At 52.9% G+C, this 24,244-nt stretch overlaps 2 protein-coding genes and 1 long non-coding RNA gene across 7 annotated transcripts; all 3 read right to left on the reverse strand.

The window, feature by feature from the left end:
- Positions 1-144: 144 nt before the first annotated feature.
- On the reverse strand, positions 145-11,459 carry LOC119120244 (plakophilin-3-like). Of its 4 annotated transcripts, none has more exons than XM_037246975.1 (13): positions 11,031-11,459; positions 8,345-8,421; positions 7,160-7,743; positions 6,720-6,843; positions 6,404-6,608; positions 6,157-6,316; positions 5,863-5,971; positions 5,634-5,798; positions 4,604-4,792; positions 4,355-4,508; positions 3,461-3,656; positions 2,826-2,913; positions 145-1,311 (listed from the first exon to the last, which is right to left on the reverse strand). In XM_037246975.1, the coding sequence occupies exons 1-13, from the start codon at positions 11,446-11,448 to the stop codon at positions 1,270-1,272; spliced, it is 2,511 nt and encodes an 836-aa protein (XP_037102870.1). In that variant the 5' UTR covers positions 11,449-11,459; the 3' UTR covers positions 145-1,269. The 4 variants fall into 4 exon arrangements, with proteins under 4 accessions (XP_037102870.1, XP_037102869.1, XP_037102872.1 ...); XM_037246974.1 differs by having other exon boundaries at positions 4,604-4,795; XM_037246977.1 differs by lacking the exon at positions 11,031-11,459 and adding an exon at positions 10,364-10,922 and having other exon boundaries at positions 4,604-4,795.
- A 2,335-nt stretch (positions 11,460-13,794) lies between these two features.
- Positions 13,795-23,651, reverse strand: LOC119120284 (CD81 antigen-like). 2 transcript variants are annotated; one of them, XM_037247053.1, is made up of 8 exons: positions 23,447-23,651; positions 20,271-20,385; positions 17,305-17,402; positions 17,159-17,233; positions 16,922-17,044; positions 16,595-16,693; positions 16,176-16,259; positions 13,795-16,107 (listed from the first exon to the last, which is right to left on the reverse strand). In XM_037247053.1, the coding sequence occupies exons 1-8, from the start codon at positions 23,510-23,512 to the stop codon at positions 16,045-16,047; spliced, it is 723 nt and encodes a 240-aa protein (XP_037102948.1). In that variant the 5' UTR covers positions 23,513-23,651; the 3' UTR covers positions 13,795-16,044. The 2 variants fall into 2 exon arrangements, with proteins under 2 accessions (XP_037102948.1, XP_037102947.1); XM_037247052.1 differs by lacking the exon at positions 20,271-20,385 and having other exon boundaries at positions 23,447-23,633.
- Positions 19,085-20,138, reverse strand: LOC119120294. Its single transcript, XR_005097496.1, has 2 exons — positions 20,085-20,138; positions 19,085-20,010 (listed from the first exon to the last, which is right to left on the reverse strand). It is a non-coding gene; the product is annotated as an uncharacterized LOC119120294 (long non-coding RNA).
- Positions 23,652-24,244: the final 593 nt, after the last annotated feature.

Genomic DNA, 24,244 nt, shown 5'->3' on the forward strand with positions numbered 1-24,244 from the left:
TATTCGTTCGACGCTTCCCCCCCATTTTTGTTTTGGATCAGTCTTTGTCTGCAGCAGCAGCAGCATTCATAGGCCTTTTTATTCTTTCTGTCTTCATCACCCGCTTTTATTTGTATCCTTCACACCACACGTCAACAAAGACACTTTAGTTTGCGTGCTTTTATTAGGAATGTGCACATATTCTCTCAGCCTCAAACAAACTTTAGTTTGCAACAAAAAACAACAACACAAGGTCTCAAAGCAAGTTGAGGAGTAAAGTGTTTGGGAAATGGGACACTAGCGAGCCTTGAATCGGGAAAGCCATTGGAAATGTTAGTTACACATTCAACAAATGGATGAGAACAAAGCCCAAAAAACTTTGGGGGGGGGGGGGGGGGGGGGGACTTGCCATCGCGATTAGCGGCGCCCTCTAGGGGACAAAAAAAAGTTCCACTTGGAACAAAATCCCTCAGCTTGCAAAATGTCAACACTTGTTTCATAAGTGATAAATGAAAGTCTCCATGTATCCTAAGGTCTTTTTCTAGTTGTAGAATGACCGCCATCTTTTGAAGTCAACACGCTCGGATGAACGGGCCATCGGGTTACGATGGCGACGCAATTCCCAAAAAACACTTCCCTTGCCGACGCAATTCCCAAAATACACTTCCCTTTCCGCCGCCGTCTTGTTAAAAGTCACCATGTGCGGACTGAGTGACGTTCAACAAATACCAACGTGCCAATCACATTGCAGTTGGATAGTTTGCAAAAGGCCGCCATCTTTACCGTCCCTTGGTGGTTGCCAGTAAAAGTCTCAAACGCATGGCAGTTCCATCTTTCTGACCGAGCAAACATTTGATCAAACGTTCCAGTTCATCCTTCGTGACTTCCCCTGCCGCCGCCGCCCATAAATCAAAGCATTTATCAAAAGTGTGCTAAATGAGTAAAGAGATATGTATCATATTTAGGTCCGTTAAATTGGCGACAACCTAATGTAATGAAATGTGGGTTAATTCAAATGGCCATAAATCATGAGTAGCGTCGGTGGACTGGACAGCCGTGTAACAAAATTATTTCAGTTAAAAAAAAAAAACGTGAGCAGCGTGGCCACCTGCTGGCCTGGCAGATACACTGCTTCACTTTAGTTTAGGAAGTAGTAGTAAAAATGTTTTAGTGATTAGTGGGTGTTGTCACGGAAACCGTGAAGCAGCCCGTCATCCGGCGCTCGGGAGACTTGCTGCCTTTTGGCCCGGTTAGCAAACTTCCTGTTGCGGGAAGTCTGTCTTGAGGCTTTCACACGCTGCCGTCGGCAAAATCCCGACGCGCAAATCCTTTCTGAAAGAGAAGAAAAGATGAAATAGCGGCGGCAATGGTACAACATTTGGGAGTGCCAAAGGCTGACCTCAAAGGCTGACCTCAAACCCTGCCCGAGCTTCGTTTGACACCCTGATTTGACCTGCCCTTGCCTCCAAAGCTTCATAGATAAGCCTAACGCCATCTCGAAAGCTGGGTCGGAAATGCCGACATTTCACGACTTTGCCATTAAAAGATGAATCCGTAACTTGAAAGCTTCATCTGAAAGCCTAATTGTGCGTTCAGCCAGAGCCTCAGCCTTGCTGAAGGCTTTAAAACCTCGGCGGGCCAAGGGGCGGGCCAGTTTTGCCGACTTCGAGAAAAGAGGCAGCCCGTTCCTTTTGTTTTCTCAGAACGTTCCCCAGATTCAACGAAAATCAGGGTGGGCAGGGCAGGGCAGGGCAGGGCAGACAACCAATGGGAAAGCGGCCCGCTGGCTGTCCACAAACATCTGGACATGCATGCGCAACACAAAACTCAAGGTGAAAACACCTTTTGTTCAGTAAAAGGCTTTGGAAAAAAGCAAAAGTGAAAGGAAAGCTTCCGTTTGTCACACTAGAGTCGGACAGAGCGTTGTTTGTTTGCCTGGCTGCGCTTGCTTCCGGGTGGGATGCCGTGAGATGTGCTTAATCCCCAAAAAAGACATGCGACGCCTCAGTCTGGGTTGCGCAATCTTTGCCGATTCGCTCGGCCCCGCCTGGCGTGTTTGCCGCCGCCGCCACTCGAGCGTGTCGCTTCGTTGCGACCTTCATCTTGCCTCCTCTTTTCTTCACACATGCGTGTGAACAAAAGAAACACCAAGGCCGGGTCGGGTCGGTTCGCATCGTATCTCACTTTTATTGGGGCGCAACGCCTCTTTTGGCCTGTGTGCTGACTTGACATGTGAATGACGTGAAGCTAAAAAGAGCAATTGTGTGCATTTTTGGATCAGGTCTTCAGTTCAGAGGAGAACAAGGAGAAGAAAAAAAAAAAAAAAAAGCCTCCAACACACTGGCCTTACTGTACCCTAACGCGCGCGCACACACACACACACACACAGAGTCAGTGTGCGTGCGTTGCCGGGAGGGAGGGGTTGGTGCCGCGGCAACCAGATGTCCGCAGCGCCCTTGTTCTCACACAAAGCTTCATTCTGGAGAATTCCTCCTAAATCACGGGTACGGCTTTCACAGACAAGACAAAAAAAAAAAACATGTCCCGTGTAGCCCCGCCCTCTGCTCCCGACCGTCTGCGCTCCAAACTCTTCACGGCCGGCAAACTTCCAAAGCCCTAACCTGAGGTTGCAATCCTAATTTGTAGCTCCTGAGCGATCCGGTTTGCTTGACCCTCGTTTCCCACCCTGGCCACCCGCGGCTACTTCAGAACGCACGGGGCGTTAATGGCCGCCACCGCCGCCAAATTGTGAGCGTGTCTCCAAAGCCGTCTTTCAAAGCCTGGCCGGCCGGCGCGCTTGAAGCTTGACTTTGGAAGCTTGTGCCCCATTTCAAAGGTTGTCTCACCAGTTTGTAGTCTTTGTGCAGTTTGCTATACTGGAACATGTTGCAGAGAACAGTGGATGCCGCTCTGGAAGCTTTCAGACCGCCGGAGCTAGCGCAAAGCACACACACACACACACACACACAAAGTGACAAAGCGTGAGAAGCAGTGAGCATAACGAGGAGGAAATTCCAAAGCCGCATTAGCCAGAAGCCATTAGCGACAATTACTGTGGTGTGTGTGGAGCCGCCCGGCGCTTCCACCTTCGCTGTAGTCCGCTATCGGAATCGAAAAAAAACAATGAAAGATGTCCAGGGAAGATATCTTTTCAGGGTGCGGGCGCAGCTAATTGCTCTCCCGGCTCACATTCCGGACGACAGGCAACGCTGCTCCGGAACCTTTCGGGCCAGTTAATCGCTAGCTAGCGGGGTCGAAACGGGCCTCATAATCGAGATGAACAATCTTGCGGTTGCGGGGGGGGGGCTCAGGCCAGTCTTTCCACGTTTTGAGCAATTATCTTGAAAGGTCTCATTTGCTTCCAGACAAACGGATCTCTCGGTTCATCTTGAGTGCAGCGGCTGGTTGAAGCTAAGGTTTGCTGTCATCTTAGCTAATTTCCACGAGGCCAAATTTTGGGTGAGCCTGCCTGCCTGCCTACCTGTTGTCGTGGGACGTCTTGATGCCCACCAGCTTGGGCAGGCCGTTGAAGTAGGCGATGTCGCGGGCTGCCAGTGAGCTGCAGGTGACCAAGTGATTGAGGGCGCCGCAGATGTTGACCACCACCTCGCCGGACGGTGTCTTCTGAAGCCCGTCGCCGGGCAGCTTGGACACCAGGACGTTCACCATGTTCTTGGCTGCACCCAAAAACAGAGGGAGGGAGGGAGGTTGGGAGGAGCGCAGCGCCACAATGCATCAGCACACGCTCGGTCAGGTGTTCCGTCAGACCGCTCTGTCGCAGCTAGGCGGGCGGCCATTTTGCCGACAAGTGAAAAAAGGACCGAGCGCGCGCGCACCGACGGACGGACGTGCATTTTCAGTGGCGTAGCCAAGCCGGGGCGGCGCCCCGGTTAGGACTCCCTGCGCCCCGGTTGAAAAAAATCGAGCTTTTTCGATTCTTCATTTTCATGCCGTTTTTTTCTTTCGGTCTTGCGCGAATGTGCTTGCGCTATTCTATGTGCGCGATGTTATCCATTCACCGTTTGCCTCCCGGACCCGGATGTTGTTTTAGCGATCAGCGAACGGCGTGGGTGATGTTCGATTTTTTTTCCTGTGGCCGCGCGCCCCTACTGGAAAAATTCCTGGCTACGCCACTGTGCATTTTGCCCCGTCGGCGTAAGCGTCCTGAACCGGGTCGCTCGCTCGCTCCCTCCGTCTGTCTGTCACCCTGGCTCAGACGGTGTCGTGCGTGTTTGCCTTTACTATTTTCGAACAGTAGGTGGCGCTATACACTGAAGAGAGAAACGCAGCCAGCATGCATTGGGACCATGTGTTATGCAAGACGGCAGCTAATTAATGAGCTCAAAGACGGAAAATGAGGAAGCGCGCGACTGACCCACGAGGTCCTTGTTGGGCGCGTGTCTGGCCAGGTTCCTCAGCAGGGCGGTGAGCGGTCGCAGCTCGGCCTCGTTGTCGTTGTCCAGCAGGTCCAGCAGGCCGGGCAGCATCCGCTCTTGCTCCAGGACCACCGCGCTCAGCAGCGCCGGCCACTGAGAGGAGCCACAGCAGCCGCGCTCAGAGCTAGCCGAGATGACACCGCGCCGGCCTGCCAGCCAGCCAGCCAGCCAGCAAACCTTTGGCGTACCCTGCCGTCTCCGGCAGTGAGGTTCTGCAGCGCCCCCACGGCCGCCTCCCTGCTGGCGGAGGTGCTCTCGGCGCTCTGGAGGAGCCGCTTGTACAGCGCCACCACCCGCGGGTGCCACAGCCACTCGGCACCGCGCGCTTCTCGCGACGCCTCCGACATGATGGCCAAGCTCTGCTGCCGCTGCTGCTGCTGCTGCGTGCGCACACACACACACACACACACACACACTGGAAGGATGCAGTGACACACCAGCCCGCTTTTGGGCTATAGGTGACCTTGCAACGACAGACGAGCATTCCGTCGTTTGCAGTGTTTGATTCTTTGCGTGCCCGAGTTAGTCACTTTTTTGTTCTTTTTCATGTATGGGACCGAATGGACACGCAATTGGTTTGGAGCTGCCGCTAGCATATGCGCCGTGGTGTCATAAAGACGGACCAAAAGAGAAGGAAGCGTTTGACAACTTGGTAAGCTGCTGTAATATGAGCCACTTTTGACTGAGCACATGAGTACGATTATCTTGTCTGTCTAGACGAGTTACTCCACCGTTTGTGCTCGCACGTCCGTTTGAAGTATTGCTGTTAGTTTGCGTAGCCCATCGATGGCGTTTTGTATTGGCAAAGTGGACGGATGGGAGGGCGGCGTTGTTCACGTGGGCACTTTGTATGCCAGCCGGCTGTTGTTGCCAGTAATTGGACCTTTGCTGGCCTCACTTGTTCTGGCGCAAGGCGATCCGCTTCTCGGCTTTCTATCACTTCCCCTCCTCCTCCTCCGAAAGAGAGAGGACACCTCCTGAAGCTTGAGCCCGCAATGGGGCGGGTGGGGGAGAGAGAGAAGGGCTTGCCACCTTCATTGAGATGCATTCAGGGCCAAGGCGGCTCGCGCTAAGCTAAGGCTTGCAATGGGCTCACATTCCCAATCTTGTGTTACCCGAAAGTAGTTTCTGTGCGCGTTTGCAAAGACTCTTTAAAAACAAATTCCCATCGACGCTCGTTCACGTTTGGCCCGTGTCCGTGGACTCGGGCCCGCTCACCTCCACGTTCTTCTTGCCGTACATGGGGAAGCAGCCCACGGCCTGGGCGTCCCTGGAGGCGGAGCCTCTGCCGGGACCCTCCAGCCGAAGTCGCACCGAGTGGGGCAGCTCCGAGTAAAGCTGGTAGGACAGATTTCGCAGCACGCACACCGAGTTCTCCAAACCCTGAAGCAGAAGAGCCAGAAGATGAAGAGGAGCAAGAAGAAGAAGCATCGGATCTTGTCGTTACCTTGTCGTCGGCGCCGACTTCCTGCTGGATGTAAGACACCAGCGAGTCCACCAGACCCGACGTGTCCCTCATCTTCTCTCTCGTCCTCTGGTTGACCGAGCTCAAGTTTCTGCACAGACGCGTCGGTCGGACAAACGCGCTGATGTCTCAAAACAGGGCAAGGTCCGTGGGCAAGGTCCGTGGGCAAGGTCCGTGGGCAAGGTCCGTGGGCAAGGTCCTTGGGCCAGGTCCTTGGGCCAGGCCCGTGGACGAGGCCCGCGGACGAGGCCCGCGGACGAGGGCCGTGACACGTACCTGAGGCATCCGGTGGCGTTGTTGAAGATGTCTTTCTCGGAGGGGCTGAGCGGGATGCTGGCACAAAGAGGGATCAGAACTTTGCTGCTCAGCTCTGCCAAAGCTTCTCTGCACAGCTTCTCCTTCAGGTTGTCTCTGGACGACAGGTTCCACAGCACGCCTGCCGGCGGGACCTCACGTTAGTGCGCCGTTAGCATCGGGCGCGTCCTCTATCCGCGTGGGTCGCCGCGCAATCGGGACGGATAACCTGTGATGTTCTTGCGGAGCTCCTCGTCCGGTTCTCCCAAGACGGCCACGAGGCGCGCCACGCCGCCGGCGTCGACGAGCGCCACCTTGTTGTCGGTGTTCTCGTAGATGAGGTTGCGCGTGGCGCCCGTGGCGAAGCGTAGCACTTCCAAGTTGTCGCTGGAGAAAAGCTGAACCAGAGCCGGGACGCCTTGGAGAAGGCGCACCTGGCGGGCGGGCGGGCAGCCGGCCGCCACCGCTCGCGTCAACGACGGCAGGCAGGCAGGCGGGCGGGCGGGCGGGCAGGAAGACGGAGAAATGCGGCGCGAACATAGTACCTGCTTTTTGGAATGGCTGCTATGGTAACACTGGTGCTGAATGTAGGCGGCGCCCAGGATCTGCAAGGCGGCGTCCGGCTCGCACAAATACCTGACGGCGGTCTGCGCGTCCAGGCCTTGCATCCTGCAATGGCAAGAGGGGAGGAAAGAAGAAAAAAAAAAGCAACCTTACATTGATGATACCTACATTAGCAAAAGAAAGAAAGATGAAGTTGATGAGGAAAGCCCATTTGTGAGAAGAGAGTAGAGTGGTGGCTTTGGGCAGACAAAGTCAGAGACAGGCCTCACTCACTCACTCACTCACTCACTCACTCACTCACTCACTCACTCACTCACTCACTCACTCACTCACTCACTCACTCACTCACTCACTCACTCACTCACTCACTCACTCACTCACTCACTCACTCACTCACTCACTCACTCACTCACTCACTCACCCTGCCAGTTGCTCATTGCTGCAAAGGGACGCTCCATCCAACACGTCCAGCCCTTTGCCCACGCTGGCCACGCTGCGCACGGACGCCGCTCGGTGAACGGACGCCGAGGCGGCGCGCTGCGCGCAGCTGCTGCTTTGGTAGCTGAGAGCGTGGCCGGGCCAGTGCACGTGCCACTGCGGGACGCGCTGACTTCCCTCGCCCCGCAGCGCCCAGCCGTAGGCGGCGCCGTGCTGTTGTCGGTTGCCGATGCGGCTGATGGTGCGGTGCGAGGGGCCTTTGTAGGTGAAGCGGGTGGGCATCTCCTGGTCGGCCCAGTCGCTGCCGCCTCGCGGGGCAGCGCCCTGCATGGCGCTGCCCTGCAGGGTGCCGCTGAGGGTGCGCCTCAGGGCGGGCGGCGCCCACGCCACCAGGTTGTCCCCGGACACTCCGTGATGGTTGATCTCGGCCTGGCACAGCGACTTGGTGCGGCGGCTGCGGGCGCTGTGAGTTTGGAAGACGCTCTGCTGCGCCACGCTGGCACGCACCTTGGAGGAGGTCTCCACCGCCGAGCGAGACGAGAAGCCGCCGGAGGGCATGGTGGACACCTGCGGGAAGGTGGAAAGGCAGGTCTCAGGCGTCGCCCTTGTGAGTGCTCACGGCCAATCAAAGCAACGGGCCAGCCAATCTCCACACACGCACACGGTGGGGCGGGCGGCTTGGAGATCACGGCGCCAAAGCGGCCCATTTTTGTGCCACCCGTCAAGTTATTCAGCAAAGGTGGCAAATTTCGCCCCATTGGAAGTTGAAAAGCAGGCGGCGTGAAGGGGCTTTTGCATGTCCTCCTTGACGGGAAGGAAGCGGCGTTTGAAAGCAGGAAGCTGACTTTTGGCCTCCGCATTGTTGCTGCGGCCGGCCGGCCAATCAAAAGCAACTGCTCCGCGTCCTGTTTGCTCCGGTTTCATTGTTGTGGCTTTAACGACACTTGCACATTACGAGTGCTGAAACTCCAAACGTGAAGACGGTGGGTGGGTGGGTGGAGAGCGCTTTGCTTTGCTTGGCTTGGCTTGGCTTGGCTTGGCTTTGCTATGGGCATGGCAGCAGGGTGGGTCGGGCTCATGAGCTGCTCCTGCAACTTTTCATTCTGTTATGTCATGGTGACACGGGGCCAGAATAACAATAATAATAATAATCTGACGCAGTACTCACCGCCATGATGCGGCTGGGCGTGTGGATCATGGATCTGGAGCTGAAGCCTCTGCCGCTGGGGAGCGCGTACTCGCATGCTGGACACGCAAACAAATGGACACGGGCGTTACTCCGACGGCACTTTTGCCCGCCGCAACCTCTCCGAGGAAACGTCCATCACGTTCAAGCCGTAAAAAATGGCAAAATGGCTCTGGACTTTGCTGGAGCATTTCACGTTGCTCAGCCAGACGGGCTTTTGGGGCTGCTGACGTTCCCAATCATTCCCGAGCCAATTGTTTTATTTTGCGAATGCGTTAGATGTTGTGCTCCTCATAATGCAGACTTTTGTCTGAGATCTTGTGAGAGAGAGGAAGGTCAGCAGCCCCCACGTCCCAGTCCGGAAGGGAGGGAGGGAGTAGGAGGCTTGGGTGTTAGGGAGGGCCTCCGGGCCGCATGCTTCGCCGGGGCCTCGCCGGGGCCGGCCGGGTCACGTGTCAAAGCAGGAATGCTCTCACTGCAAAGTGAACGCCGACAGACCGAGTCAACGTAAGAGCGTTCCCAGACGCGGCGCGCACCGCAGCCTTTGACCTTTTTGCCACAGCTGGTCAGGCGAGTGGCCCTACTGCACGCCACGTCACAATCAATACGGCAACTATCGCCAATGTCGGTCAACAACCAGTTGCATGCAAAGGCCATCCTTCGTATTTTGCATTTTTATATTGTTGGCCAATTAACGTAACCGCCCAGCTAACGCCTAGCTACTAGCGCTTAGCCAGCGCCTAGCTAGCGTTTAGCCTGCGCCGTTGGTCAAGCTCTACAATGTTTTCTGCTTCTGTGAATTCTTGAGACGCAGTCGGTGGTTCGACTTTTTCCTCCTCCGGCACGCTGGGCTCCCGCCGCCGCCGCCGCCGCCAGCCGTGGCAAAAGGCCGCTCGGCCTCTCCCATTTTCCCCTCGGGCAGGCACGGAGCTGGCTTTGTGCAATGCGGGCAGAAAGGGATCTTCCCACACAAAGGTCCGACGTGATGGAGATTCCGTACTGACTGGTTGCGTGCCTTTTCTGTTCTCCGCAGTCTGGGAGGAGAAGCTCCCGAGGCAGATAAGGAGCACGGGGAGCTTTTCCAGCCAAGAATGTTAATGGCTCCGCCGACCTCTGGGGAATGCTGACACGCTTCCTGTTGGGCCTCACACTTGACGTGTGCGCCAGGCGGCGAGGCGAGGAGCGCACTATGTGACTTTACGCCTGCAATTGTGGTGCCGTGGCTTTACGACGCTGGAGAGCTGCCGCAAACCGCTAATGAGCTTCTCTAAACTGCGAGCGCCACGTCTTCAACACCGCCACCTTGCAGCAACATTGCGTGTCCATCGGGATGCCCAAACAACCTTGAAACCACGCACTGGCCTGACAAAGAAAGACCTACAAACGTCCAATCGGAGGTCAAGGGTCGACTCATCCGATGATAAAAAGAAGTGGTCACTAACAGCTTTCGTTGGCACAAACGCCGTGGCGGCGAGTTCGAGCCAGGATTGAAGCGCCGATGGTGACCCGGCGTCATTGTAAAGGTCTCTCTCTCTCTCTCTCTCTCTCTCTCTCTCTCTCTCTCTCTCTCTCTCTCTCTCTCTCTCTCTCTCTCTCTCTCTCTCAAGGCCACGCTGCAAAACAACTTTGAGCTGGCTTCTTCTCCAATGGGAATCATCCTGACAGAATCTTTGCACGCCAGCATTTAGCCACCACTGATGAGCCGCAAATAAACACAGGCGGCAAAAGGGAGCACGATAACGAAGCGGCCGGTTGGCCGGTTGGCCGATTGGCCGGCCATCCGGCGTGTTTGTCCCCCTTATCGCGAGCCAACCAGGATGTCTGTGCCCGCCCGCCCACTCCTTTTCCCACCGCTGGAAACCATGACAACACTGCTGACCTTCTGTCATGCTTTGTACAACAACTGTCACGCCAACGTCGCCGCAAAAACTGGAAAGGGTGCCAACGCGGCCTCGCAAAATGGCCACAAACAAGTCTGGAGTGAAAAAAGTACGAATTGACCTCGGGGCTTGGGCACATCCGTACGTCTCGAGCGCAGTCGTCCCCCGTTTGGAAGAGGGTGTGCGCACTTATGCGCAAGCACAATTCCCAGTCATGACATTGAAAAAGCAGGCAACACGTGAATATGGCCTTTGTTGCTTTAAACACAAAGAGGAAGTCAATTGGCACCACTCTTTTGGGGGTTGCGCCCACGGCGGAGCCCCGACAGGCTTCTTCGGACTTTTACAGCAGACTTGCTCTTCTCATTTCACGTGTCTTCAGTTTGCTCTCGGACCAGCAATTTGTTTTCAAGTGCTCTCTAAATATAGCTTGAGGGGCTCGTTGTATTTGATATTGATACTATCATTCTATATTGATATGTATTTTTTTATATCTTTTAATTGATATGTATTTTATATTTCTTGAAATGTAATCAACCAGGTGAAAACGATCCAATTTCGACATGTAAGTTATTTATGAACATGTGAAGTAGCACCATGGCAATTTGTCGTGCAATTTCAACAGACTTTTCAAGTTCAATTGCAACCCTTTTCTGTTCCAACTGAAGTCAATCGTTGAATTTCGCACAACAAAAGGAAGTCGCTCGTTATTCCACATCAAAACGACGACAAAAAAGAATCGAATAAATGCAAGAAAAAGCAAAGCAGAAAGGATGGCAATTTTTGACCTGCCGGTCCAAGCACCGCGGCGGCGGCGGCGGCGTCGTCGTCGTCGGTCAGCCTCCCCAGCGACGGCGACTTCTTCTCGGCCAAGCGCAGGCGAACCTGCTCCTGGACCCTCCGCGCCTTGGCCCCAAAGTCCGAACACGGGCCGTCCGAGGGAACCACGTAGGCGGTGCGCGACGAGTTGGGCTGCAAGGCGGACAGGAAGCAACCGTCCACCACCGCCGCGGCGCTCATCCTGCCACGGCGAGCGCTTGGAGCCGACTCGAGAATCCGGACGGCAGGGGCGGGCGAGAACCACAGACCAAACGAGACCAGCGGCGGGCGGGCGGGCGGCGACTGGGGCGGGCGTCGCTCTCTCGCGCACTGACCCACAGACGACAAAGAGGAGGGGCTTCGGGGAGGAGACCAGATGCTGTCCATAGGCCCGGAGGGGCGGGATCCGAGCCGGGCCGATGGGTAGACCACCTTGCTGACTGACTGACTGACTGACTAACTGACTGACTGGATGAAAGAAAAGAAAAGAAAAGAAAAGAAAAGAAAAGAAAAGAACCACCTTACGCGAGTGGAATGAACGGCGGTAGAAGATGCGCGCTGACCTGTGGACTCTCCATCATGTCCCTCCCTCGCGTACCCGTAAAGTGGAGCCTCAACCCTTGTGGAACGTAACAGTAATGCTCTTTAGTGTGCATCGTAGCCTTTTGTGTATTTTTGTGTCATGTAGTGACCTCCACTAAACATTGTGTAAACACCGGGTCGTGGACTTTGCTGTGTACTTTAGTTTTTCTGATGGATTCTGTCGTGTACTTTCACTGTGTGTTAGTGTAGGTTTGCCGACCCCTCCTTCAGCCATCCCAACGTGTTTCACATTAGTGCTTAGTAACGAGGTCGTGACCCCTGAATCTACACGCGCGCACACACACACACACACACACACACACACACACACACACACACACACACACACACACACACACACACACACACACACACACACACACACACACACATCTGCCACCAGTTTAAAAGCAGAGTGTTGTTGTTGAGTCAAAGTGTGTCGTGTTTGGTGCTGTAGCTCCGCCTCCTCGTCCGCTTCCCCAATTCCCCTGCAAGGAGGAACGGCAGTGGCCTGGCTGACGGGATTATCCGAACATTCCGGAACATTGAGCGAATTCGGAGGCAGCACTCAAGTCAGAAGTGGCCAAAGCTTCAATCGTTGCGGCACTAAACGCACAAAGAGCATATTTGGCGCCTTGAGATACGAGCGAGCCGACTTGGGACTTCATTTTTTCTTTTTTTGACTTGCGAGTGCAAACTTCTGGGCACCGCAAAAGTACAATTGTTCATTTGTGTATTTCAAACAGTCAAATAGCCTCTGCTAGCTTAATGCTTACACAAATCGCAAAACGTCATAGACGTCATCACATTTTTGTGGGATCTCATCAACACCTGCCGCACGTTTGCTCCGACAGGCGTTGGCGCGTTTGCCAAGTGAAACCCTTCCAAGTGAGAGGCAAACATTTCAAGACATATATTATCAAATTCATCCAAAAAGAATGGCATGTAATGTTTAGACAAGTGGGGCCTCATCCAACTTAACTTGCAACCGTCAAGGCGACCGGCCGCTGAGAAGTGCGCATCAGGCTGCCGCCATCTGGCGGCGGCAGCCTGATGCGCACTCAAATCTCGGAATTTTGGCGTATCGCAGATCAGAAACTTGACTGGAGTGTCAGCTTGTGTCTCCCAAAAACTTGCAAGTCAAGACAGTCGTAGCTGAAGCCCCCACTTGACTGTCTTTGGCATTCTTTTCAGTCATTCAACAACATTCTCCTCTTTAGAATGTCATTTGTGCTGACGTCAATGCAATGACATGCTCGCACAATGACGATTTCCCCTGCAAACTGTGGTATAAAATCCATCCATTAGACTTCTTTTTTTCATGTTTTCATAGATTGGAATGGATTTTCCTCTTCGTAAGCCGATATGGATTCATACAACCACAAATGGATCTGTAACCCACATGAAGCCGTTTCCCATTTCGCCGCTCTGGCGTTGGAGGGCCGGCCGGCCGGCCACCTTGCTGTTGGGCTCCACCGTAACGTCACTTCCGGTGCAGACTCCAATGCCAGGGCGGAAAAAAAAAGTCCGACAGGTGACACCAGCGCAGCCAAACTTTATTTACTTCTCACAAAGTACGTCCATTAAAAGAAGAAGTCGTCAAATTGAAGCAACTGATTGCTCCTTGCTGTCTGACGCCTGCAGTGAGTTGCTGATTTGATGATGAAGCTTGCAATCGTGTGCTTCAGCAGTGGAGCTCCTGCAAACTCATTTGGATTCAAACTGGTTGACGCTCTCGTTGGCACCGCAGTGGCCAGACAGACCAATCAGTCACTTTCAGTCACGCTCACTCTTCTTGGGGGATTTGGGTTTTTGGGGTCAAAAGCGACTACTGATACATATTAGCGACTTTTCCTGACCTCAGTGAATACTTTTCTGGTGTTTTGGAGACCCGAATGTGACAAATGATTTATGCGCACAAGAATAAAGAAGAGGCGGCATTGTGCGTGTGCCTCAGAGGAGGGGAGCGGGTTTGATTCCGGCTCCCAAAAACATACACGCTAGGTAGGGCGCGACAAATTGCCCGTACAATACTTGTTTGTTTGTTTGTTTGTTTGTTTAAGTGCGCCCTGGCGACCGCTTCAGTCCGAATGAGGGGCGTCCATCGTGGAAAAGCAACATTTTCAATCAAATAAGCACACAAAGGCCAGGTTTCTCTGTAAAAGACATTTAATCCCTCATATACTCGGGCAAACAGGAGCGGGTCGGCAGTGGGAGGGGCCTGTGGGCTGGCGGCAGCCAATCAGAGACCCTAGTGGCCCCGCCCACAGCCTCACCCTTTCCTTCACGACGTACCAGACAATGGAAAAACGAGGCCTCTGCTAATTAGTACGTTGGAGTGGAAATACGATAACGACGACGACGACGAGACACTTTGAGGAGGAGGACGTGGCCGTGGTCCGCTTGGTCGGCGGCTCGGCTCGGCTCATTAAGGGTGATGGACGGAACCGACCGGTGAGCAACATTAGCGATGATGGCTTTCAGCGCAAAGCTAACACGTCGATGAGAGCATTTTCATTGGTCCAGTATGTTTAGGACGCGAGTCGAATGTCAACTTTCAGGCAGGGGCATCCAAAGGGCAACTAATAGAGCGATGCAGAAAACAAAACAAAACACATCCACACTTCACGTCACGGTAACTTTGCTCTTCTTTTCTTTTCAGTGGAATCCTTCATTAATCCTTTATCGCATATAAAAAACATTGCACCACTTTACAGAATGTGGGCGGTGCTGGCGAAGCCTTTGAAAGAGAGAAAGGAAAAAAACAAAAAGGGCAAACAGCGGTTACGTTACGGTTAGCAAATATCTTACAGCAGTCAGCAATACGACCTTTTTCAATCTTTTTCTTCAGTGTAACAGCGATGCGGGTGTTTTGTTTTGTCAAGCCGATTGTTTGGTCAAGCCGATTGTTTGGTCTTATCGCTGAGTAAAAAAAAGAGCATCATCATCTTGTGGCAGTATTTTCCAAAGTGATTTCGTAAAGGTGACATTTCATCACGGTAGCACTTTTTTGTTTGGATTCCAAAAAGTTGCACTTTTGTTCAACGTGCTAAAGACGTATGCCACGACGAGTGTTATGAAAGCAGAAATTTGTCATCGTTTGGACTTTGTTTCTTTATCTTTTAGAATTGCAAAAAATATGTGGCCAAATCTCCAAATTGCAACGTTTTTGCTCTTGACGTTTGTTTTTATTCGTAACCTTTGTCTACTTTACAAAACATCTGGCAGACACAACTTTGCAAATGAGGCGCTATGTGTAATTGTAAAAACAACAATCATTTTGAACGTTGACTTTTTACCTTCATATTTTTCAAAATCCTACCTGGCGGGCCGGGCAGAAATATTTTGCCGCCGCCAACGTGGGTGAAGCTCGGCTCGCTGTGCAAGAAAAAATGGACTATTTGGACTTCTCGGTATGTCGTTGGCATTTTGCCGCTCGTTTATAGAACATCCGATTTATCGTTATCGCCGACAAAGTACACATTTTGTGAGCTGACGTTTTTTTGTTTTCATTTTGCCAGTGCGGGCAAGTTAGAAGAAAAAGAATGGAGTTCCTATTTTCTTTTGGGGAATTCTGATCAACTTTCTTTTTGGAACGACAAAAGGTTTTTGGACACCCGTGCCTGACGCTTCCACCCATCGACTTTGTCATTTTAAGAGCGTCGTTTGCGGTTTTTTTTTTTTTTCCTTCCAATTTTTTAACGCATGTAAACATGCGGCGGACAGCATCCAGACTTTGGTTCCAGCTATCCCAAAAAGTGAGACAGGAAGCGAGTGAACGTGGCGGACAAAGCGCCAACATACGGCAGTGCGCGGTTACATCCATGCGCTCAAAAAGCACGGTTAATATCTATCTATCTATATATATATATATATATTTACACACAGTTTATACATCCAACAGTGGGGGGAGGGGACAAAAACCAACTTCAACATGTTATCAACAACCCATGTGCCCTCCTCAACTGGGGCAAAAATGGACGCGCAAATCATTGTCAGATTATTTGTGAATACCATAAGTAAAATCTCCAGCTAAATGGCTTGCTCCTTTTCGCCGCTTATTGTGTTTTTGGTGAAACCCATGTTCTGTCGCTGATGACTCAAGAACGGTGAAGGAGGGAAGGAAGGAGATTCCCAAGCAGCGCTCGCTTGTAGAATTTTGCGCCAAAGGCAAAGAAGAGTTTCAAACTGCAAAGACTTTCTGCCAGAGGAGGGCACCCGGGTTGTGTTTTCAAAAAGGATAGATATACTGTTGCGTAGCTACACGTGGGTGGGTTAGGTCGGCTCGGGGTTAGGTGGGCTCCAGCGCGGGGGAATAAAAGACGGAGGGGCGCCACCAGAACGCCGCCATGCGGGAATCCAGCAAGCTAAATGCGGCAGAGGAACGCCGGCCGGGTAGGACTAGTAGACGGGACTGTTGCGGATGCCGCAGCACAGGACCATGCTGAAGATCATCTCGAAGATCTGCGCACGTATGCACAAAACGTTGTTACCGGGGCCTGCCCGGCACGGCACGGCGACGCTTCACTTACCATGATGATGGCGACCACCAAGGCGAAGATGCCGATCAGGTAGATTTTGTCGGAGAACAGCTCGGTGATGCGGGTGTGGCAGCTCTACAAGACCGCCCCCAAAACAATGAAAGTGACAACATGAGTCCAAAGGAAAGAAATGATGAAAAAGAAATCAAACAATATATTGAAAGTTAACTTCAAAAGACGTGTGTCAAGGAATGCTTTTAAAATACAACCATGTCAGTCAATAAGAAATACGCTCAGGTGTAAAAAATGTCAAACAAAACTACATTAGCCACATCCCAGCTCAAGAAAAAGATCAACAAAATGGATTTGAAAAATTCACCAGCAAAACGAAAAGCTCTCAAAATGAATGAAAGAAAGAATAAACAACGGTCCAACTTGTGGAGTGAACTTCAAACTTGGAGTGGACTCACGATGGAGGTTCCGGAGCTAGGACAGAGGTCGGTGACGCCCAGCAAGTCGGTGAATTGCGTCAGAATAGACGTGCCTTGACCTTTGCCGCAGCAGCTCAGCTAGAAAGAAAAAAAACCCAAAATCAAACGGATGCTCCCCCCCCCCCACCCTTCCGGGAAAAAAAATACTTCACTCTATCATTGTTCTGTTTTTAGCAAGGCACTTTAACTTGGCTCATTTGACATTTGGGCGTGATGTTATCGCGCCCAAACGTGGCAAGGTTCACATTCGAATGTGACAAATTCAACATTGTGATATGATGGATGGATCGGCGCTCATGTTCGTACCGTCTCGTGAAAAACTTTGAGCACGGAGGCCGCTGCCCTCTTCTTCTCCGAGTCAGCGGTGACGCTCTGCGTCATGGCTTTGTCGTAGATGGAGTCGTAGAAGTTGATCATCTCCTTGGAAACCTGCTCCACAGTCAAAAAGCCTTGCTCGCATCAGAGCATTGGTGTCAAAGCCGAGGCCCGGCCGGCCCAGATACGGCACACCGAATCATTTCGTCAAAGCTCATGTGGCCTTACGGTGTCTTTGTGCATGAAGCCCCAGATTCCGGCAGCCACTTCGCAGGCAAACAGGATGACCAGGCAGGCAAAGAACTGAACAAGAAGACGACAGCGCAGCGTAAACACGCACGCCGTCCGGCTCGCTCTGGTGGCGGGCGACTGACCGTTCCCAGCAGGCATTGCGACTCCTGGATGGCGCCGTAGCATCCCAGGAAACCCACCACCATCATCACCGCGCCCACCGCAATCAGAATGTGCACGCCTGGAAAAACAATATTTGAGCTGAGACAAGAGATGTTTCTGCTAATGAATCCAAATGCTGGCTATTAGCATGATAAGAATTTCAAGGAAGGAAGTTCAAAGAATTGATTTCCGGGGCAGTCCGTTGGTTCTCTGGTGACGGACGGGGTGACATTTTCAGCCCTGTCCCTCTCTTAACAAAGAAATCCCAAATGGAACAGGAAGTGAGCGAGCGAGCGAGCGATGATGCTTGAAAGCAGACAGCTTTGCCCTTCTCTTGAATTCAACTCGTACGCGTTGCCATGATGTCACTGCGGTTGGAAGCGGAGGCCGGGCCATCTTCATCGTCATTAGCCGGCCTCGTCAGGCGTGTAATTCAATTGCGGCCCGGCATCCCCGCTCCGTCCGCAGAGCCACTCGCGCTAATGCGCATTTCTAAATCAATACCTTGGCCAAACGCCCAGCCGGCCGCCATCTTTCATAGCTGCCATGATTCCATTTCCCTTAAGCGTCCTTTCCTGTCCAGCTTGATTTAATCGCCCGCCCGCCATCATCTGCTTTGGGTCGCCCCGCTACGCCAATCGGCCAAGGCCAGATCTCACGTTGTGTGACAGAGAAGCTGGCCCGTGGCTAATTCTGCTAGCTCGTGCTCGCTAAGAGCAAAGATGGAGCCTTGTCGTCAACAAAAAAAGTCTTCAACTTGAGACTGAACCTGCAACGTTGGCAAATAATGTCGGCGCTTGATGTCGCCTCCAGATGTGCTGCGCTAGCCCCAATTAGCCCGCCCGCCATTGTTACAGGACACAATGCGAGAGAGCGGCCTTTGCTTCTGCCGCTTCCCGTTTCCTGTCCTGGCCTTTATTTTGAAAACAGATGTTCACTTTTTAGCCTGGTTCATCATTCCTGGATGTGTTTTTGCCGCTCCAAATCAATAGAAATAGTCCACAGAAAGTGGAGTTGGCCGGCCGCCAGAGCGTTCCTCCCTTGCTTGCCGGTTGCTATTCCACGCCGCGGGGGTCTCTTTATTGTTGTTTTTTTGGAAGGCATCTTTGCTTGACAGCGGGCATCTGTTAACAGGACGCCGTTATCAACACAAACGAGTCGCATGACGCCAACGTTTCGAAATTGGATGGACGGCTCGCATAAGCGTACCTTTTTGCTTTTCATTGAAGGCTACAAACCAAATCAATTCAAAGGGGGAGTGACGTGCTTTCCTTCTTCCTTTGTATCACACTTTTGACACGGTTCTAAAGCATATTGACTTTTGTTTTCCTCCCCCGTCGCCACTAACGAGGCGAGCAAAGTGCTCTGAGCGCGTGACCCAATTCTCTCGAGAGGTTGGCCAAAAGCCTCAAAGTGGCGGCTCTGCGCAGGAAATGACAAGAGGAATTTGTGACTCATCAAATGTTGGAGCGGGAGCCGTCTATCTCCCGGACCGCTAACATGGGGACGGACGGACAGACAGACAGACAGACAGACAGACTACTTGGGCGCCGCAGATGTGCCAAGCTTCCACTGTGATCATTTCCAGGCGATGAGGAGGAGGGGCCTTTTGGCTGAAGGGAAGGAAATAGAAGGAGAAAGGGGAAGGAAAAAAAGAAAAAAAAATCGAGGCGCGAGACAGCGTGACTCGCATGCTAACCACCAGCAGATGGGGAAGAAAGGGAGGAGTGAGGGGGAGGGGTGCGGCCGGCCAGTGAGGAATTTTTTCCAACACCGACGAGGGAGGCCTTTTCTTCGCTCCTCGGCTTTCCCTAACTGGGCGACGACATCACGGCCGAGGCCTTTCGTCCATCACGAGATGCCACGACAGAAATGGCTAAAAGAAAAGTCCTTCTTTCCGCTTTGGGCCCTCGGGGGGGGGGGGGGCCTCACGTGTCACAATCACAGCAAGCCACCAAATTGTTGTCGGCCGCATCCCAGTGGCGCTAACCCTATAACTCGCGGCAGTCGGAAGGGCATCAGGGAGAGCTTGCTTCGTTTGGAATGCCCCAAAGGCTCAAATGGGGTAAACCGAGCGAGCGGCCGGCCGGCCGGCCGGCCGTCAAACGGACCCATCGGCGGCCTGGAGCCTCAAAGTCACAATGTGGCTGGCGGGCGGGCCGTTGTGTGAATTTGCCTGGCGCCGGCCGGGCTTGTCGCTGACGGCGGTGGTCAAAAGTTGTGTGAAAGCCGGATGCTTTCAAAGGCTGGCGCTCTGGCCGCCTTTCACGTGAGTGAGCGTGTGGATGTCGCGTTTGTCTCCATCAATAGTTGATGTCCATTTGAGGCCGACTCCGCTGGAGGCGGGGCTTTGCGCCCACGGGGCTGGCTGGCTGGCTGGCCACGTTGCTCTCTTGGCTGCGACCCGCCTGGTCCGTTGAAAAGGCATCCGGGCCTTTTATTGATTGAATTTTCAACATGTCCCTTATAAAAAAGGAAAATGGATCAAAATAGTCATGTCGTCACTCCCCTCAAGAAGGGAAGAAGAGGGAGGAAGACACAAGAAGGGCACCAAGTGTGAGCTCCAGAAATACAATCCAGTCACCAATGATCATACAAAAATATGGATGTGCTCTCCTCATATTTCTTTACTTTGTAGCTTTCCCCCTTCAATTGGGTTGTTCTGTTTCTGATCCAGTTCAAGCTTCCTGTAAAGTCAAAATATCGGGGGCATATTTCAAGCAGTTTTCATTTTGAAAGATTGTGAAAGGTGCCAACTGACCGCGAGTGTGGGCCTGCTTTATGTTGTGTTGTCTTTGTGAAAGGGGGAAGGGAGGGAGGGAGGGAGGGAAGTAAGGAAGGAAGGAAGTAAGGAAGGAAGGAAGGAAGGAAGGAAGGAAGGAAGGAAGGAAGGAAGGAAGGAAGGAAGGAAGGAAGGAAAGAAGGAAGGACGGACAGACGGACGTACTGATGTAGAAGGTGCCGGGCGCCTGCTGTCCCTCAAAGTTGATCTCCAGCAGGCTGCTGGTCTGCGGGTCGTGACGCAGCCACAGGGCCACGCCCAAAATCACGCAGCCGGCCAGCTGAAAGAAAGCAAAAGCGTAACGGTGTCTGAAATTCGAACATTCAATCAAGGAGGTTGCATTGTACATTGTTTTCGCCGGGTCGCCGCAAACGCCGACGTGGCGCTCCGCCAAACGTGTCGGCCGGCGCTCGTCGGAGCCAAAGCTGCCCGGCAACTGCGGCCGCACGACGACCAACGCTCGCACGCTCAGCAGAGACGCACCAGAGGCAGTAAAGGATGGAGCAGAAAGCCACTACATGTTTGGTGTTTTCTGCCATTTTTGTTTTTTGAAAAGGGTCCCATGATGGGCCCGAGAAAGCAAATGTAAATTGCACCCAAAACGTTTGAAGGGTAAGCAGCGCAAATTTTGGATACTTGGCTGTTGCTGTGGGTGCGACTTGCTGGCCTGTCCCTTTCTACTTTTCCAAGTTGGCTTCTTTCGGGAAACACCCGAGCGAGCCAGCGAGCGAGCGAGCGAGCGGCTGGTTTCTTCGCCAAGCGGCACAAAGTCCACGATGCTTGTGGAACACATGCTGATTGCTCCACCATCTGTTGCTCGCACATTCCACAGCGCGGCGGTGGTTGGGAAGGGTGGGGGGGGGGGGGGGGGGTATAGGAGCGAACGTGCGTGGAAAGGTGGGAAAACACCCCCCGAGACGCCAGAGCTCCACCAATGGCGAGCCAGCCGTGGCCGGCGCTGGCCAATGGGAGCGCGGCTGCTTCAAACATGACCAAGCTGGGCTGTGTTTCAGGAGAATGCGGGGGGATGGGGTGCGGCCAGCCTCCCGCTTCCCATTAGGATCCCTCCCCTCCCCCTATAGCGAGGCCACCTCTTAACCCTCTCTCTCTCTCTCTCTCTCTCAGTGTCCACCCGGCCGTGATTTATGGAAACCGGAGCTAATAACGCTAAAAGCTCTAATGTGGGACGGGCATGCAAAGCGTTTTGCAACACGGGCGGGCGGGCGACGCATTTTGCCATCCGAGGTTCCTTGGCGATCAAAAGCAAAAATCGGGAGGGGAAGGAAGGGCGGCCGGACGATGGGTGCTTTTTCACTAGGGCCGGTTCCAAAGCGGGCTCTCCGCGGGGACGTACCAAACGGAGCCGTAACAATCAAGAAGGAGACAAGTGCGCCATTTGCTCTCTCCTTTTTTGTTTGTCCGGAAGCACTCAATGTCAGGAGTGGCCACGGGACACGCGGCGGCCATTACGGGAAGGGCTGCCCCCTTGTTTGCCCCAAACCAATTTTGGTGAAAATATCGGCTCGTGACGGACAGTAGAGGACGACGGCCCTCGTCGTTCTCGGGGGCCGCGGCAAAGATTGAAAAAGCACCCTTCTTTTAGCCTTCCTAAAACAGATGGATGGAAGGAAGGAAGGAAAAACAATTCCATTGTAAATCAGTGAGAAAAGTGAATATGCGAGAAACAAATGGGGGCGAGCGATAAATGGAATCTCTTCAAATTTGACCTGAAAGAAAGGCAGCAAATGAAATGTGCCTTGAAGTTGCCCTTCCTTTTGGCACATGTACGTGCGTTCTGCAATTATTTGGACTTTCATTTCATGTTCTTCTGTCCGTCTCTCTTGTTAATGTTTCACTTTTATGTCCGACATTCAAGGCGGCTGGCTCCTTGCACTATTGACCGGAGATAAAGACATCCGGCGTCAAGCGCGAGATCAGCCCGCCCGCCGGCCGGACCACTTGAGCTTCCCATGTGCGCGCAAAGTGGCCTGCAAAAGCGCCCGGTCATCAGCGACCATTCATTTCCGTTCTTATTACGCATACGTCAATTGGACTTGACACTAACTAACACAAGTGTGCACGCACTCACACTTGCACGATTACGAACAAAAACCGTGCTTAATTGCTCACCCAAATCACATGCTCATTCCAAATGAATACATCAAACACACTCACAAATGTTTTCTCTCCCTTTCTCACACACCCAACGCACACACATGCAGTAACACACAGTGTGGAAAGAAGGACTCACTCTGACTCAGTGGGAAGAGCCCCAAAATCCCAGTGACGACCAAAGATGACTATTACAATGTTTTCGTGTGCGTGGGCTCCGCATGGCAACGGAACCACAAGAGCACAAAGTTGTCACAGTCGTGAGCAAATGAAACAGCCGCACATGCTAGCTACACCAAATAATACTTGTCCTGCTTCAAAGTTGAATGACATTGAGTTCATTTGCATTTTTTTCCTTTCCCAGTCGTTTTTGGGAGTTTTTCCCTTGCCCTCCCTCCCTCCCTGTTGGGAGTTAAGATCAGGGGATGTTGAGGACAAATGGTCAATTTTGAAGCCCTTTGACACTTATCTGTGATTTAAGGCTATTTAAATAAACTTGACTTTGGTGTGAGCATCAATCAGATTTCTCGACTCACATACAAAATGTTTCAACATCGTGGGCGTGGCCAGACGTGTGTGGCGGCGGCGTCACGGGGAATATTGCATTTTGTGTGATGCCAAGGCTAGAAGAGAATAACGAGAATACACACACACACACACCGTCTCGCAATCAAACACACCCACTTCACATATAATAAAACACAGTCACGCGCACGCAGCACCACACAAGACACACTCGTTCACGCGGACAGACAGAAAATTGGCGCGGCAGATGGAAACCACCAATTGCTAAACACACACAGAGAAAGACAAGACTCACGCGGGCGGGCGGGCGGGCGCGCGCGCGCGTGATCACAAATCGTCGACAAAACGATGACTTGGAGTGCAACATTTGAAATGTGCTAAATGGCGTCCACGCGGAATTTGTGAATCAGGCTAAAGCAAAGGCTCGCGCCCCCTCGACAACGGAACATGTGTTTCGCGCTGCGGGACTCCACGCGCTTGTGGTGTGGCGGATTTGACGTGCATGCGCGGCCGGCCGGCCGGCCTCGCAAGCTCCGTCGGGCCCTGAAGCGAACGACTAGGGTCGAGTCGAGTCGAGTCGAGCGCCCGCAGAAGAAAAAGAAAAACAGGGTGCTCGGGTGGGGCACAACGAGGCCATTTAAAAAAAAAAAAAAATCACGCAGGCAGGCACGCACGCACGAACACAACATGGTTGAAGCGCTCACCCAGAAGATGAAGTTGCAGAAGAAGAGCAGGTACTTGATGCATTTGGTGCAGCCCTCGACGCCCATGCTGACAGAGATTTGGCAGACGACTTGACTTAACGGGACGGCAACGAAACGAAACGAACGGCTCCACACTCCAAGAAGAAGACAACACCCAACGCGAGGAGCTTCCCCCGAGACCCCGTCCTCCTCCGCTAGTCCCCTGGACCCTCCCACCAGCCCCCGCGTCCCTCCCACCAGGGCCTCCGCCCCGCTTCCCTCCCCTTCCCTCCCACCAATCCAAGGCTGTTTCCCGGCACGCCTCTCCCAATCAAATCGCTCGTGGGTGACGTCTCTTCCGCCCATTTCTGCTTCACGTCTCGAGTTGTCGCGACTGGATTCGTTTTCTGTGCTGTCACCTGGGGTTGCGTAGATCTTCTTATGACTGTTAATGGAGGTGTTTAAAGGCTCAAATTGGTCATGAGGAGACGCGCGACACACACTGCGCTGACTACAATTCCCAGACTGCACCGCGATAGGTGCTCGCGCCTCCAACACGCGCGCGCGCGCGCGCACGCACAGCCAAAGTAGCGCGCAATATTTTGGCCCGCCCGTTTCAACACATTGATTCGTTTGATGTCACTTAGGGCCCCGTGATTCCCATTTACGGATGTATTTTGAGCCCACATTTGTTGATACTGTGGCAGAAGCGCGTGTTTAATCTCTCAATGAAGTGTGAGTCAAGTCTCAAGCGAACGAACAAAGCGACAAAAACAAAGAAGTGACGTATGAACCCGCCCCCGACTGCCCGCCCGCCTG

Source organism: Syngnathus acus, chromosome 3 (genome assembly GCF_901709675.1).
Source record: "Syngnathus acus chromosome 3, fSynAcu1.2, whole genome shotgun sequence".
Taxonomy (NCBI): Eukaryota; Metazoa; Chordata; class Actinopteri; order Syngnathiformes; family Syngnathidae; genus Syngnathus; species Syngnathus acus.

Coding starts and splice junctions, on each gene's coding strand:
- LOC119120244 (XM_037246974.1), bottom strand. CDS start 11,448: ATGGACAGCATCTGGTCTCCTCCCCGAAGCCCCTCCTCTTTGTCGTCT. Junction 6,844..7,159: donor AGCAATGAGCAACTGGCAGG/GTGAGTGAGTGA, acceptor TTGCCATTGCAG/GATGCAAGGCCTGGACGCGC. Junction 4,796..5,633: donor ACGGCAAGAAGAACGTGGAG/GTGAGCGGGCCC, acceptor GTGCGCACGCAG/CAGCAGCAGCAGCGGCAGCA.
- LOC119120284 (XM_037247053.1), bottom strand. CDS start 23,512: ATGGGCGTCGAGGGCTGCACCAAATGCATCAAGTACCTGCTCTTCTTC. Junction 17,045..17,158: donor GCTTCATGCACAAAGACACC/GTAAGGCCACAT, acceptor ACTGTGGAGCAG/GTTTCCAAGGAGATGATCAA. Junction 16,260..16,594: donor CTAGCTCCGGAACCTCCATC/GTGAGTCCACTC, acceptor GCGGTCTTGTAG/AGCTGCCACACCCGCATCAC.